This window comes from Sycon ciliatum, chromosome 9, assembly GCF_964019385.1.
Source record: "Sycon ciliatum chromosome 9, ocSycCili1.1, whole genome shotgun sequence".
NCBI lineage: Eukaryota > Metazoa > Porifera > Calcarea > Leucosolenida > Sycettidae > Sycon > Sycon ciliatum.
In genome coordinates this window covers 8,255,429-8,270,150 of record NC_088651.1, presented here as the reverse complement: position 1 = coordinate 8,270,150, position 14,722 = coordinate 8,255,429, and the positions used below count along the sequence as shown (strand labels likewise).

Here is a 14,722-nt window from a genome sequence, read left to right as displayed (position 1 = left end):
CTCTCTAGTAGTGACTATCGATCGCATTTCATTGAATGGCATGAAAAAAACCCACAAAAATCGACAAATGGGCACTTTAAAACCGGGAAGTTTGACGACCAAAAAGTGGAATGTTTTTTTTTGCAATTTTGGCATGATAACGTGCAGAAAGTTTAATGATGGCTACCTGGCCACCCATCTATATGCGTATCTTTACACAGACATCTCAGCCCAAGTTCGAGATAACATTTCTTGGAATAACGAAAAAAAATGGTTGTTAAAACACTAGAGGGCTAATTGTACTGTAAGCATTTCCTATAATTATGTCGACATGTATGTGTAAAATGTTACACGATGATCGCAAGGCACACAACGAAGGGAAAGAGAGGATTTGTTCAGAACTGTTTTCTTGTTACATTCATCAGTGGATTTACGTAACAATGGAATGGGGACTACTTGAAACTAATATTATACTGACAATTAAAAGTGAAAGAAAAGGAAAAAAGAGCGAAACAAAAAGGTGATTATACTACATGTATTCAGCGGGGGACAATTTCAGCAGGTAACAACATGCATGTGTGAATCATTAGCAAAACAAAGCAAACCTGAACAGATGGACATAAACTGGTAACTTTTCACTCACAAAGCGACTGTTCAGTACATGGGGTAGTGGTCCACCAGAGCAATCACACTCACCACCGTGGTGGTTTTCCAGAAATGAGTAGAAGCAAAAAACCACACTCGCAGCCACATAATAGATAAATAGCCGAAAAACATCTAAATCCATCAAAGAACCGCCAGCAAGCGGGAGAAAAGGCCGTGAAATCAAGTGAAACAGCATGGCCAGTGGTGAGCATGGGTGACTGGGCAGCAGGGGAGCGCCTGAAAAACAATGACTCCCTACATTCCTAGCCGCGACCGCTCAACCGGGCTAGAGGAAAAACACGCCTTTCGGCCAAAAAACCTTTCTATTTCATTAATTCCTGCCCCGCTGCCAGTCAGACCCAAGAATAGAGATAGCAAGAAATGGTATGTAATAACCGGTGTATGTCATAATCATAAGCCACACACATAGTAGGGCTAGGCGGATAATGCTCGCCGAAATCCCTCATTCTGCTTTTCGGTCTGCTCAATATTCTGCTCATGAAAGTGCATTTTCTGCTGAAATTTCTGCTGAAATCCAGTTATGTAAAAATACACTTGGCACACATAATTGGGTTCAGGATCTAAAAAGATGAGTCATGTGAAATACTAGACAAGGCATGAAAAAGAACACAATGTGGCCGGCGCAGGCGCACTTCAGATGAAGGCTAGCCACACTACATAATATGGCCCAGTTGCAGCGATTTTCGACCTTCGTTGCAATTTGCTTGTTTTGCGAACATTTTCAAGTCTGACTTCACTGGTGTCGTGATCCACGGAATACCCGTCCGCGGCCCGGCTTGCGCAGCAAAAGATGATTTGATTTGAATCTTTTCACACAGCGGGCTTTTTCAGCCCCCGTTCTGCCGAAATATGCTCGACCCCCCAAACAGGCGTTTTCTGCCGAAAATTCTGCCGGCATTATCCGCCAAGCCCTAACACATAGGCATAGATTGTCAAGAAGAACAGCGGACGACTCCCATGACACCAGGGTGGGTGGGCGGGCAACTTCAACTGCCACGAGGAAAAACAAGGACCACGATGGCAGGTTCAACGGAGTTGCGCAGAACAAGAGCAAATGCACGAAAATATTTGTGAGTGAAAAATACGTTTTTTGCACTCTTTCGCTACGCTCAGCCGTGAAAAAACAAAACTTTTTCAAATCTATCTGCCACCTGCTATTACTAGTATTAGGGTAGGTGGCAAGACTCTGATTTACATGGTTAGCATTTTACCGTTCACGCTAACTTCGACCGTACGTCGGCCTGTACCGTTTTTTTTGTGTGTGTTTTCAAGACATGGTTAGCATTTCGATTTTTGTCACACTGATCGACTTGTGACGTAACCATAGTTGGAATCTTACTGTTTCGTTCTCCAGCTAAACAGAGCTTTCTATTGTCGAAACAGTCGCGACCAAACTGACGGTATTTTGGGTGTTGGGTACGAGTACCGTTGGATTTAGTGTGAACGGTAAAATGCTAATCATGTCTACACACACACACACACACACACACACACAAACAGGACAGGCCGACCGTGGAAAATAGCGCGAATGGTAAAATGCTAACCATGTCGATTGTCTTCCTGGTGAGTGAGGTGTTAGATATGGGGCATCTCACGTGACTTCCGGCAGGACAAACAGTTGATACTTAAGTCTTTGTTTGAAGAGGTCCTTCACCGTTTCCCTCACCACACGGTAGTATGTCACACAAAGGGTCTCATACATCGTCTCCGCGTGCCTGTGGTCGCGTCCATGGTCACTCACCGGATCAAAGCAATGAGGTGTTCCTTTGATACGCACTCACAATAGCACTCACAATAGCACTCACAATAGCACTCACAATAGCACTCACAATAGCACACATTGACGTGCATGTACATTTTTTTCTTTGTAGATAAATTTCTGATGTTATTTTTTTTGTGACCATATACATGTAATACTGAATGTAACATATTGCTAGCAAGATATACTCATGTTATCACTCCCTTAGTATAGTGACTCCCATAGATTTTTGCCATACCTAAGCAGTCAAATATTCCTGCATATTTCACTCCTTGCGGGCTATATTGACCACTTATATTTGACTCCTTTTTAGCGATCGAACACATGCTTTGGTTAGTCGTGATAATTTTAATAATATTGACTTCGTACTTGGTCAGTATAGGAAATAAAAGACCTCGTTATCACTCCCCCCTCACGTGACCGCGGACTCCTGCATATACACTCACACAATAACCACACAGCTGTTTGGGGATAGCGCGCTTATTGTATTATGCCAAACTTGACACGCTGAGTCCAGCTTGACTCAGCTGAGTCCCTAACTGCAATTTACTGCTCTAACATGAAGCCGTGCCTGGAAGAAGGGAAAGAGCGAAAAAAGAAAAAAAAAATTCTGGCCTTCTGCAAGCAATAGCAAGTAATGAGTGACGGCTGTGTAAAGTCGCACAACCATGCAGTCGACCGGATGATGGTGAGTGTCCCGCACACATCTTGCTCTGCTGCTCCACCTGCGCATACCTGATACGGTGGTGCGCTTACGGGCGGGCTGCCTGGGCCCCAGATGCCTCCTTGATGCGCCACGGAGTGCCGTCGAAGCACCTGTATCACTTCGGTGATCCAAATGCGAATGCAGCCTTGCCGGTCGCCCGCCGGCCTGCAGCCTACGCGACCAGCCTGAGACTGGCCCTGCCGCATTTGGCGCTTCTAAACGCTGCGATCCGGTAGACAGCTCACTGGGCTGCCAAATACGTGACTGGCTTGAGGACAGTTCCATACTGGGCAGGGCGCCCAGCTCAGGTCGCACGCCGTAGCGGCGTGAGCTGGGCGCGGTGAGGGTTGGTGATAACTACAGTTTCCTCCTTCCTCCTCCGGAAACTTCCATTAAAAGACCGAGGCGAATATTAGATACATATTAGGCCACACGTTTTTTTTCTATGTTTCTCGTCACCCGCGCATACGATCGATTCAGGAGTCTGGAAAAAAACTGTGCTGCATGCATGCACTGCGCGGGGGCCGGCCGGGGACCAGCCACGCACGCTGGCACTGTACTGCCATGCCACTACTGAGTAATACTATTGGCACTGGGACATAATTATAGTATGTGGCAGTGCCAGTACTGCAGTAGTGCACTAGCAAGGCCACACGTTTTTATTAATTTTTCTAAGCTAGAGACATAGAAAATAAAAACGTGTGGCCGCGCTATCGCTAGTGCAACTAATGGCAGTGCATGCAGTGTATGTACTCGATCCTCTCCGATTTTCTCGTCACCCGAAAATCTAAAAAAATTAAAATCGTACGATCCGAGTATGCCAGAGGTGAAAAAATGACCGAAAAAAAAACATTTTATTAGCTTCTTTGCACGTGCAGCAAAATCTGCTGACCATGGCCCGTGCCATAATATTGCCATAATATTAATATGGCACGGGCCATGGTCAGCAGATTTTGCTGCACGTGCAAAGAAGCTAATAAAATGTTTTTTTCGGTCATTTTTTCACCTCTGGCATACTCGGATCGTACGATTTTAATTTTTTTAGATTTTCGGGTGACGAGAAAATCGGAGAGGATCGAGTACATACACTGCATGCACTGCCTATTAAGGCCGCGGTTTTAGTTGCACTAGCGATAGCGCGGCCACACGTTTTTATTTTCTATGTCTCTAGCTTAGAAAAATAATTATTAATAAAAACGTGTGGCCTTGCTAGTGCACTACTGCAGTACTACTGGCACTGCCACATACTAGTACTTGCAGACTGCAGTGCAGTGTAGATCTACGTAACTACGTAGGTCTACGTGTTTGCTTCGGGAAATTTTACAAAACAGATCAGAATAATGAAAGTACCGCGTACCGGTACGGTGCATGCCGTGAATAATAAGCGAGGTTTTGCATTCCGAAATTCGGCAAAAAGATTCGGCACGCGGGAGCGAGGTCGAAAATGCACACGAAGATTCGGCACGTTTGTTCGGAAAAAGCTCACTTTGCCGAAAATATTTTTCGGATGAATTTTCTTGTAGAAGAGCGCTAGCGCGTGATTTATTCAAAGAGGTTTCTTATCTCGGCATCGCTTCGCCGCCGTCTTTGGCGACATCAGCATCGCCAGGTACCTCTGATTACTCCTCTCCACTGCCTGTCAACTCTCTTTGGCCTGGAGTGTCCTCACCGTCATCTGTGTGGCTGAAAGACTATGGCGATACGCATGAAATTTGACTTGGCCATGGAGTTGGTTTTTCTGAGGCGACTGGGGAGGCAGGTTTGGCCCTCGACTCTTTGAGCGATCAAAGTTCGTTGGAATCAGCAAGGAAAGGAGAACGGGACAGGACATTGCAGATGCTGGGGCTCACGAAATGAAAACACATCATTTTCGACTTGCAAAACAAACGTTGGTGCGAATATTCGGCATTTTGATGTTCGACATATGACCGATCGGACCGAAATTCGGAATGCAAAACCTCACTATTAAAGATTTTTATTTTATTTTGTCCCTTCGCCGTTTGCGGCGCTACTGACAGTCGACTAGTCTGTACTATGTTCGTGTTTTTGTTACAAGTAGAATGAATGACTCTATGATTGTACAAGGTCATGTAGATGTACGAACCGCGCGCTACCCTTCCAGAGAAATGGCGAGATAGTGAGCATGTTCAAGCCGCCATGACCTGATCTGTTTAGAAAGCATATTGCCGTCGGTAGCGCTGTTGCAGTTTATTCGGCGGTGTTTGCTGACTGGGCGCGCTGCCCTGTCAGGTGATAGACTTATTCCAAGCAGTTACGCACCTGAGCGGCTGGGAAGCTGAACATTCATGGCCGGGAAGCTGGTTGAGATTAGAATATATTAGATATCACGTGGCTCAGTCGTCATGTGTTCCGTGACGTTGTGTGCATTGTTACTATTCCAGGCTGTAAGGTAAGGTGATATCATGGATTATGGACTAGACTACAACACAGGCGACAAGCGCCCACTATAAAATTTACTTGAAGTAAAAATAATAATACTTCTGCAACTATGTGCAGGCCTCAAGGTACGCAATTATTTGCATGGCCAGAAATAATTATAACAAATGTCCAAGAATGAACTCAGATGGAGAGCCAAGGATAAATTTATAGAAAAGAAAGGACCAAGGATCTTACAAGTTACGCTATGATGTCGTGCTTGTCTTGGGTGCACTCACCTTCCCCTCCTATGTTATCATAACTTAGAACCTTTCAAGTTGGAAGGCTGTTGGAGTGCGCATCCAAGATGTGCTAGAGCTGATAGCCAGTTAGATATAGAATGTCAGTATCGTCCGTCAGTGGCGTGCAATGTTATCGCATGAGCTGATTGTTCAGTAACTGGTGGTGTTAGTGGACATTATAGCGTAACTTGTAGTTCCTCGGTCCTTTCTTTACTATAAACAAATGTCCAGGTTGAATTCCTGGAGGTGGAAATAAGCTGATGACGTCTGTATCTAATACAAAGTATCAATCTGCCATTTCCGCCCCTTTGTCCGCGAATCCTGGATGTGTTGATACTCGGATGATTGTCTTTGCTGGTGTGTCACAATGTCGTTCTGATCGTCTTTTGAAAGTGTTAGCATCTGTGTATATTCAGTGTATTATTCACGCTTCGCAGCAAGGAGACATGACTGTTAGATCAAGTGACACACTTCACTGCAGTCACACTGTTTTTAAAATTCATTTACGCTCTTCAGATTTAGAATATTTGAGGGAGTATACCAAGAGTACATAACCCGCCCAAGAGTGTGCAACTCAACTCCACAGCGGGTGCCGTCCCAACAGAATTTCAAGTTGTCATCATTTTTTTATGATGCAATGTACGTTGTACACGTATTATCAGACGTATCCTGGAGCTGTGGTTGACTTGACACCCCCCCCCCCCCCCATTTTATCCTGTACAATTTAATTCAACCCCATTCAAACAATCATCGTAAACCACTCGTGTGAGGAGCATTGCATCAGAAGAGTGGCGTCAACTTGAAATTCTGTCGGGACAGCAGGGTATGCGGGAGTTGCACACTCTTGGGGGATTATGTACTCTTGATTATACAGGGTGTGAAATTTAGCATCTACTGTAAAAGCCATACATATAACGAAGTGCTAATTCTAACGATTTAACGAGGAGAAATCTGTCATTAAAATAGAAATCGTTATACAGAAATAGATACATATACTGTTCTATTGAGCGTTGAGAATTCGTGAGAATCGTTACCTTTCGTACGCGTAAACCAGTCAATTTTGGGAAATCGTTATATATGCGCCTCGTTAGAATAATGGCTTTTACAGTATCTGTCTGTAATGCAAAGGGGAAAGCTCTTTATGTAGCTATAGTTTTGACACTGGAATGCATCAAAAGAACAATCAATGGTAGAAGCCGTTCCGGTTTTAGTTCGAATATTTATAGGCACAACCGTATATTCAATTTATCATGGCGTGTCGGGATGAAGATTGAAGACCCATGGGCAAAAGTAGCTGATTACAGATCAAGATGTCTTTCATGAAACAGACTTAGCTACTCGAGGTTTCCAATGGGAGCATCCATTCTATTCATGTCTTTAAACTGGATGGGGAAAACTGGAAATGTGTACGATTTTACTGACATCTGTTGTTTGGGGGAACGGAGAATATATAGGTTGAGTGGAAAAACAAAACTAGGTGAAGTGCGAAAGTTTCAAGTACATGTAACTGTTGTTTCGCCTAACATTCTTGTAGCAAGTATGCCCCTATGCTTTCATCTTCAACAAACAGTTTGTTTGAGTTTATCTACCTCTCGAAGTTGTCTTATCATTTTTCTGGTGGGGAAAAAATGATTATCTGAAGCTGTACGTTTGACCCTACGAGTTTCAATTTTAATCGAGTACAGGCGCTTGTTGGTTATCCTAATACTGGGGACCAGGGCTGGTTTGGATAAGTGAAGAATTCGGATAACTGAAGCTTAGTTCTTCCATAAGCTCCAATACCCAATTAGTGTACCTAGGCCTTAAAAAACCCCGATATTATGACCGATTTTCTAGAATAGAGTAGAATCGAATAAGTCCAGTGGTGAATGAAATCTACATGTTTCATTATGCTTTGGTGGCAGGACATGGAGGAGACAGAATTTCAGTACTCTTCTGCTGGAGAAGGCGCTAATTATTCCACACATTCAAACCATCAGCCTAGCAGCAGCAGCAGCACAAGATCAAGAACATCAGCAACACCACCTAGCAGTGTTCATGGCCAATCCAGTGCTCAGGACTATGGTGTGGATACGGGTGAAGGCAACGGTGGCTATGCTCGACTCTCTGCCGGCAGGGAAGCAAAGCCAGCCGTATCTAGGACACCTCAAACACTCAGCACTCGACAAGGCGTATCTTCAACTGGCGCTTCTGATATCTATGTAAGTTATAAGAATATACTGTACAGTCACAAACTGGTAGTCACTGTCGCTGCTGCTGCTGCTGCTAGTGTTCCATGTACACTAAGTGTAGAGCCATTGTCGGTGTGTGGGAGTACTGGTGTATGGGAGTACTGATGTGTGGGTGTACTGGTGTGTGGGAGTACTTATATAACACTAGCAGCACCACCGGCCAGCGTTGCCTGGCCGAATGTGGCATGCGGGTGAAGCAAGTACATGAACAGCACACGTGCTCAGCACGTGGTGGTGGCCAGACCGCTGAAGTCCTGGTGAGGGAGGTTCTTCATCGTTGGAAGGAGAAGGAGGGACGTCTGTTACGCCTTCGGGAGGCTGGTCAGGGTTGTCCATCACCTGGTGGTGGATGAAGCGGCTCAAAAAATTCATAAACTTACGAACAAAAGTGCGATGCGCTCTTCACTGCAGATCAGATGCAGAGTGCAGTCAGTGCAGATCTTTTGTATCCTTTTGTTGCAGATGTTTCTATTTGCAGAGAACGGTTCACGTGGTCCGCAGCGCTTGTGCGGCTGCTAGTGCTACCTATGGCCTAGGCTAGGTGGCTACATGATTCGCACGCTTCGCGTGCTCAGTGCTTCTGCGCGCGGCTGCTACTGCTACTCGTACTGATCGTGTCTGCTACCACCTACACTGTTCGCACGCTTCGCGTGCTCAGCACGTGGTGGTGGCTACACGATTCGCACGCTTCGCGTGCTCAGTGCTTCTGTGGCTGCTTCCGCTAGCTATAGCTACACGATTCGCACGCTTCGCGTGCTCAGTGCTTCTGCGGCCGCTAGCTACACTGTGCTACACTGTTCGCACGCTTCGCGTGCTCAGGGCAGCGCTGCTCCGCAGCGCTTCAGCTTGACACAAACACACACGTCACAGGTGCCTCTTCTTTATAAGGAGCGTGACACACACACACACAGACACACGTCATAGGTGCCTCTTCTTTATAAGTAAAGATACTCCCAGTGTGCGAGTACTTATGACATACCTAGTTACATTAGTATGTGTTTCTGAAATATTGTTTTCGTGATCATGAAGGCATTTCTCCATTGTAGCAGCTGATTTATTGTCACGCTACCATGTTTATGGTTGCTCGGCAGCTACATTTCAACCCTATCCCACCCCATTGTGATTGATAATGTTGGAAACAATGTGGCCTTCATACATGTAGCTGATATCTTGGCTTACTGGGATTGTTAGTGGTTAGTTACTACACTTCTCAGAGAATTGCTTCTGTGGTAGGTGTTGGGGGTTAGGTGCTGGGTGCGAGGTGCTGGGGGTTAGGTGCTGGGTGCGAGGTGCTGGGTGCGAGGTGCTGGGGGTTAGTTGCTGGGGGTTAGGTGCTGGGGGTTAGGTGCTGGGGGTTGGGTGCTGGGGGTTGGGTGCTGGGGGTTGGGTGCTGGGGGTTGGGTGCTGGGGGTTGGGTGCTGGGGGTTAGGTGCTGGGGGTTGGTTGCTGGGGGTTAGGTGCTGGGGGTTGGGTGCTGGGGGTTAGGTGCTGGGTGCGAGGTGCTGGGGGTTAGGTGCTGGGTGTGGTTTGTTAGGTGTGGGGCGTTAGGTGTTGATTGTTAGGCACTGGGCGTTGGGTGTGAGGAACTGGGTGTGAGGTACAGTAAAACCTGCCCTAACCGGACGCCCTTCGTGCAGCGGAAACTGTCCTGATATGACAGGATTCTGGTTGATCCAGGGACACAGGTTCGATCCACACATCGGTGCAGGAAATATTGTCCGGTCGATACTGGACTCCGCTTGGTACACGCGTTTTTTGTCCCCATGACGCCGAGACCTGGGGGCAAAAAGCCTCACCATCACTATACTCCCACTATGCATTATTTTGTCTTTGCCTGTGAGCTGTGATCATTGCTAAATAAAAATAAAAAAGGTCCGGTAAACACAGGTTTTACTGTATTGGGTTTATGGTGTTGGTTGCGCTGCTGAGTGGTATGTACTGGATCCCGGTATGTTGGAAAGAGGGTGGAACCGTGTTGGTAGTGGGGTGTTTAAAGGGGACGTATAATCTAAAATCAAATTTTCACCAGTTGTAGTCTTCGGGGTGCTGAGTCGAATGGTCTTGGTCCGAAGAAGCTGAGACGCTCCCTCCCTCCTTTATTCCCAATTGAACTCGCCACTTCCACCGAAACTGGGTGACTGCACCCTACTAGATGGGGATTTGTATGAACCAGTTCATTGTGTAAATTTATTGATTTGTTCCTCTTTTGTCCACAGGATACGTTAATGGTGAACATTGACAATACGGCACCTGTGATTGACCCACCAGATGACGTGGACAATCTGTATTCACATCTTCAAGTTGCACAACAATACCGGCAGCTACTTCGGCAGGATATTATTCTGGGCAAAGAGCTTGGATCTGGGTGAGTAATAGCAGAGTAGACAGCAGCTAACTTTAGCAGGGTGCACTTGAAAGTTGAAATACATTATTATGACCGATTGTATCAGCGTGTGAAAAAAACATGCATGTGCTCCTGACACGGCCATGCATGTTCACACTGGTCAGCTTTACTCTCTATCTCTCTACTTTAAAAAGAGAGGAAAACAGAGAGGATGTTGCCCAGCTTTTTGGAACTTACAGGGACGTATCTGTACTGGTGATACCTCATTATCTATGGTCTCCTTCAACGGTCGAATGTAGCTCTGCTGTTTGAGTGTTGAGGCAATATTGTGGCATATCATTGTCTACATTGGTCAGGTCACATATTTAGCATGTTTAGTGTGGCATCATCTAAAGGCTAAAGCACTGAGACATGTTTGCTGTGGGCCAGACAGCCATCACTGTGGCTACTGCAATGATCCCAAGAAGACGTATACACACATGTGTGTGTGTGTGTGTGGGGGGGGGGGGGGGGGATAGGAAGTTTTAAGTCATCTTTCCAAGATTCATTTTGAATCTCTCCTCTCTACCAGGGGAGACCCACTTGACCAGTTTCTGGCAGTGAGCAAGAGGGAGGGGGGGGGGGGAGACGAGGGGAGTGTATGCATACGAATGATTATAGTATTTGTTGCAGCATGTGAGTGTGTGTGTGTGTGTGTGTGTGTGTGTGTGTGTGTGTGTGTGTGTTTGTGTTCTTGATGATTGATAACGCGTATTACATGATTGTGTTGGCGAATTCCAAGCAAATTATTGGGCATGTTTTTATGGTACATAATTAGGTATTGCTTGTCAGTTAGTCTAGTGCTGTTTGTATTGAAAAAAAGGTATGGTGTTCTTTATTCACTGCAGCGAGTTTGGTGTTGTTCTACGTGGAGATTTGAAAGTGGTAAGGCATGTCAGTGTGGAAGCTTCAATCCTATGGAAATGAATCTGTTTTCGTTGGCATATACACAAACATGCACACACACACGTATGCACACACCAATGTACGCACGTATGCACACACCAATGTACGCACGTATGCACACACCAATGTACGCACGTATGCACACACCAATGTACGCACGTATGCACACACCAATGTACGCACGTATGCACCCACACACAGATGCATACACGTCAGACCTCAGACATGCCCATCGCGGAAGCGATAATAGCGAACAGATATGTTAGACATAGCAACTTGTGCATACACACACACACACACACACACACACACACACACACACACACACACACACACACACACACACACAACTTGACCTTGACCTTGACCTTGCCCATTGCGTAGCAATGATAGCGCATTGTTGTTTCTCCAGTCCACCACAGAATGACTGATGACGTTTCAGGTCGCCACTTCGACGGAACACACACACACACATACACACACCTGGTCCTGGATACACACATACACACACGCGTGCACATACATACATGCTCGTCCAGTGTTAGCCACACATCGTGCATGCATGATCCGCGTATTCATGGTACCAGCTAGAACAGTAGAGGGACTGTAGTTAAACGTGTACCCTTTTCTGTTGAATTATTTGTTGTCAATCCCATACAGGGAACTGCACAGATACCAGTAGCTATAAAAGTCTTGAAAGATACCAGATTGGAGGCGCGTAAATCCTTACTGCAAGAAGCCGCACTGATGGGCCAGTTTTGCCATGGCAACGTGGTCAAGCTATGTGGTGTTGTAACGGATAGTGAGCCGGTAGGTATTGTCATTGCATTGCTGCAACACCTTATGCTTTTAAAAGCTTGCGTGTAAAAGAGGACATTATTAGCTGGCTGGGGTGTGATCTGCAGCTGTTCAGTTTTCACTCTAGCAGTAGTGCATGAGACTCAATTTACAGAAGTATACTCACACTCTTTGGTTGTGAATAACTGTTACTGGTGAAATGATTATACCACTCATATCTCTCTTATCTGGACCTCAACGTTACCAAGGTTGCGGGCACCTCGGTCTACTATGGACGAGTTTTAGTGGACATATCACTACTCTTGTGCTGGCAATGTTTGTGCAAAGAGTGACGTCATATGCCAAAGAGTGACGTCTTATGCCAGGTCTCTGGCCCTTACCCATTCATTGTAACGTATTGTATTCTAGAGTTACGATCATGTAGAACTTGTGGTCAGTGACAGATCCCGGACTGCCTGTATAAGAGAGATACAAATGCACCGACTAGTTGGCAATTGTTTGTTAGAAAAATGTTAAACTTGTCTCTGTACCACTTGTAGGTATCTTTTGGTTGGTGTGAGCCGGGAAATCCCTCCATTCCCTATCCAAGCTGCATGTCTTTTTTCTCCTTGAATCCAAATGACCTTGCATTTTTTGTGTGCGTGCGTATTTTTGTTTGTGTGTGTGTGTGTGTGTGCGTATGTGCATGTGTATGTGTATACTTTTGTTGATTGTTCAGGTACTGGTTGTACTGGAATACATGGCTAGAGGTGACCTGCGCAATTATCTTCTCTCCATACAACCAGAGTAAGTGCTATAATTATGTCTTGCATTACTCCGTGCATCTCAGGGGCAGATGCGCGTGGCCGAGGGGGGGGGGGGGGGGGGTAATATTCTTGTATCGCTGGGTAGTACATGGCCAAATGCATGTTGTAATTCAACCAAGTTGTAGCTGTGTCATCTTCGATGTGCCAATCACTAACTGATGTACCCGCCTGCTATGTTAGGTATCACCTGCCATGCCGCATCCACCAGGCTTCAGGTGCAAACTGCTGGTGCCTCGTGGTGGTGCTGGTGGTGCTGGTGCTGGTTCAGGTGGTGGTGGTGGTGCTGGTGCTGATAGTGGTGGTGGTGGTGCTGGTGCTGATAGTGGTGGTGGTGGTGCTGGTGCTGATAGTAGTGTTGCCAGAAGGAGAGCTCTTTGCCATATTAATGTAACTTTGCAGTTCTGAGAATGTGTGTGGGCATGTGAGCATGTGTGTTTACACTGCCACACCCCTTCCCCATGTGTTTACACTGCCATCCCACTATTGTGGTTATACTGCCCCCCCCCCCCCCCCCTCTGTTTACACCGCCACCCCCCGTGTGTTTACAACTTCACACTGCCATCCCCCCCCCTGTGTGATTACACTGCAACCGCCTCCCTTGTGTTTACACTGCCACCCCACCCCACACCCCGTGTGTTTACATTGCCACCCCCTGCCCGTTTGTTTACACTGCCACCTCCCCTTGTGTTTACACTGCCCCCCCCCCCCCCGTGTGTTTACAACTTTACACTGCCATCCCCCCCCCCCCCCCCAGTCCCCGTGTGTTTACACTGCCACCCCCCCCCCCCCATGTGTGTTAAACTGCCACCCCCGTGTGTTATTACAATCATTATTCTACCATGATAGTTTCTACAATGCCGTGGGGTCTTCAAATTCATTCTTCCAGTCTAATGCAGCATAGGATCATTTTGTATACGTAGCTTGCTTCTGTTTATTTTGCAGGCTTCTCGTGCAACATCCCCCCCCCCCATTTTTGATGCCTAGCTGCAATGCTGACGCCGATACCTCTGGTCGGTTGAGTTGCTCCCAGCACATCTACACGTCTTCCCTACATCCCCTGTGTCTTGTTCTTTATATTTCGGTCTGCACACGTTTTCCAGTGCCGGGGGCTGTGCCAGTACTAATAATAGTAAAAACCCTGACATTGTAGCTTTCGGCATTGACAAACCCTTCTCTACGCATCTCTGGATCTGCCAAGCATCTTCACAACCCCTCCTGGCAAGATCTTTGGATCCACCATGCACCAACTGCACCACATTATTCCCACGTACATCCGGAACAAATTCCAGAGTCAGACTATCGTGTTAAAGTTTGATTTGTGCTGATTTTCTTATAGATGCAGCTCTGTGTTCTCTGATAGAACATTTAGGCCTTGAATTCAAAGTAGATCAGCTGGAGGAACTGTTTTGAAAGTGATGTCATCTCTTGCAGCTCCATGCTATCTAGGGAAAGTACATTTGTGAAAGTGAACTAATGCATCATTATTGTAGTTCTTTCAGCAATGAGTACTCGTATTTGAAATAGACTATAATAGTCCATATGTGCTTTTGTTAAAAATCCTTGCACATATTTCTACTGTTTGCTTGTGTGTGTCTACAGCCCTGGACAGTTGGTTGATGATGACATGCTCACTAAGCTATACGCACACTGTAGACAAATTGCAGAAGGAATGGCGTATCTGGAGAGCCGTCAGTTTGTACACAGAGTAAGATATTTTTGGTGGAATCTTAGGAACAGATTTGTGTGCAGAATCTTATCGACAGCCTTGACCTGCATCATTGTGTCATTGTGTGGTAGGTGTAACGTATGC

General features: G+C 46.1%; 1 protein-coding gene across 2 annotated transcripts in view; it reads left to right on the top strand.

The window, feature by feature from the left end:
* The window catches only part of LOC135825228 (mucin-2-like), a 37,269-nt gene that overhangs the window by 14,459 nt on the left and 8,088 nt on the right, over nucleotides 1-14,722 (top strand). For both annotated transcript variants that reach the window (XM_065337967.1, XM_065337968.1), the window contains 6 exons: nucleotides 7,693-7,989; nucleotides 10,236-10,384; nucleotides 11,251-11,287; nucleotides 11,969-12,118; nucleotides 12,825-12,892; nucleotides 14,512-14,617. In XM_065337967.1, coding sequence (XP_065194039.1) covers nucleotides 7,693-7,989; nucleotides 10,236-10,384; nucleotides 11,251-11,287; nucleotides 11,969-12,118; nucleotides 12,825-12,892; nucleotides 14,512-14,617 — 807 coding nt within the window. The remainder of the gene's footprint in view (nucleotides 1-7,692; nucleotides 7,990-10,235; nucleotides 10,385-11,250; nucleotides 11,288-11,968; nucleotides 12,119-12,824; nucleotides 12,893-14,511; nucleotides 14,618-14,722) is intronic.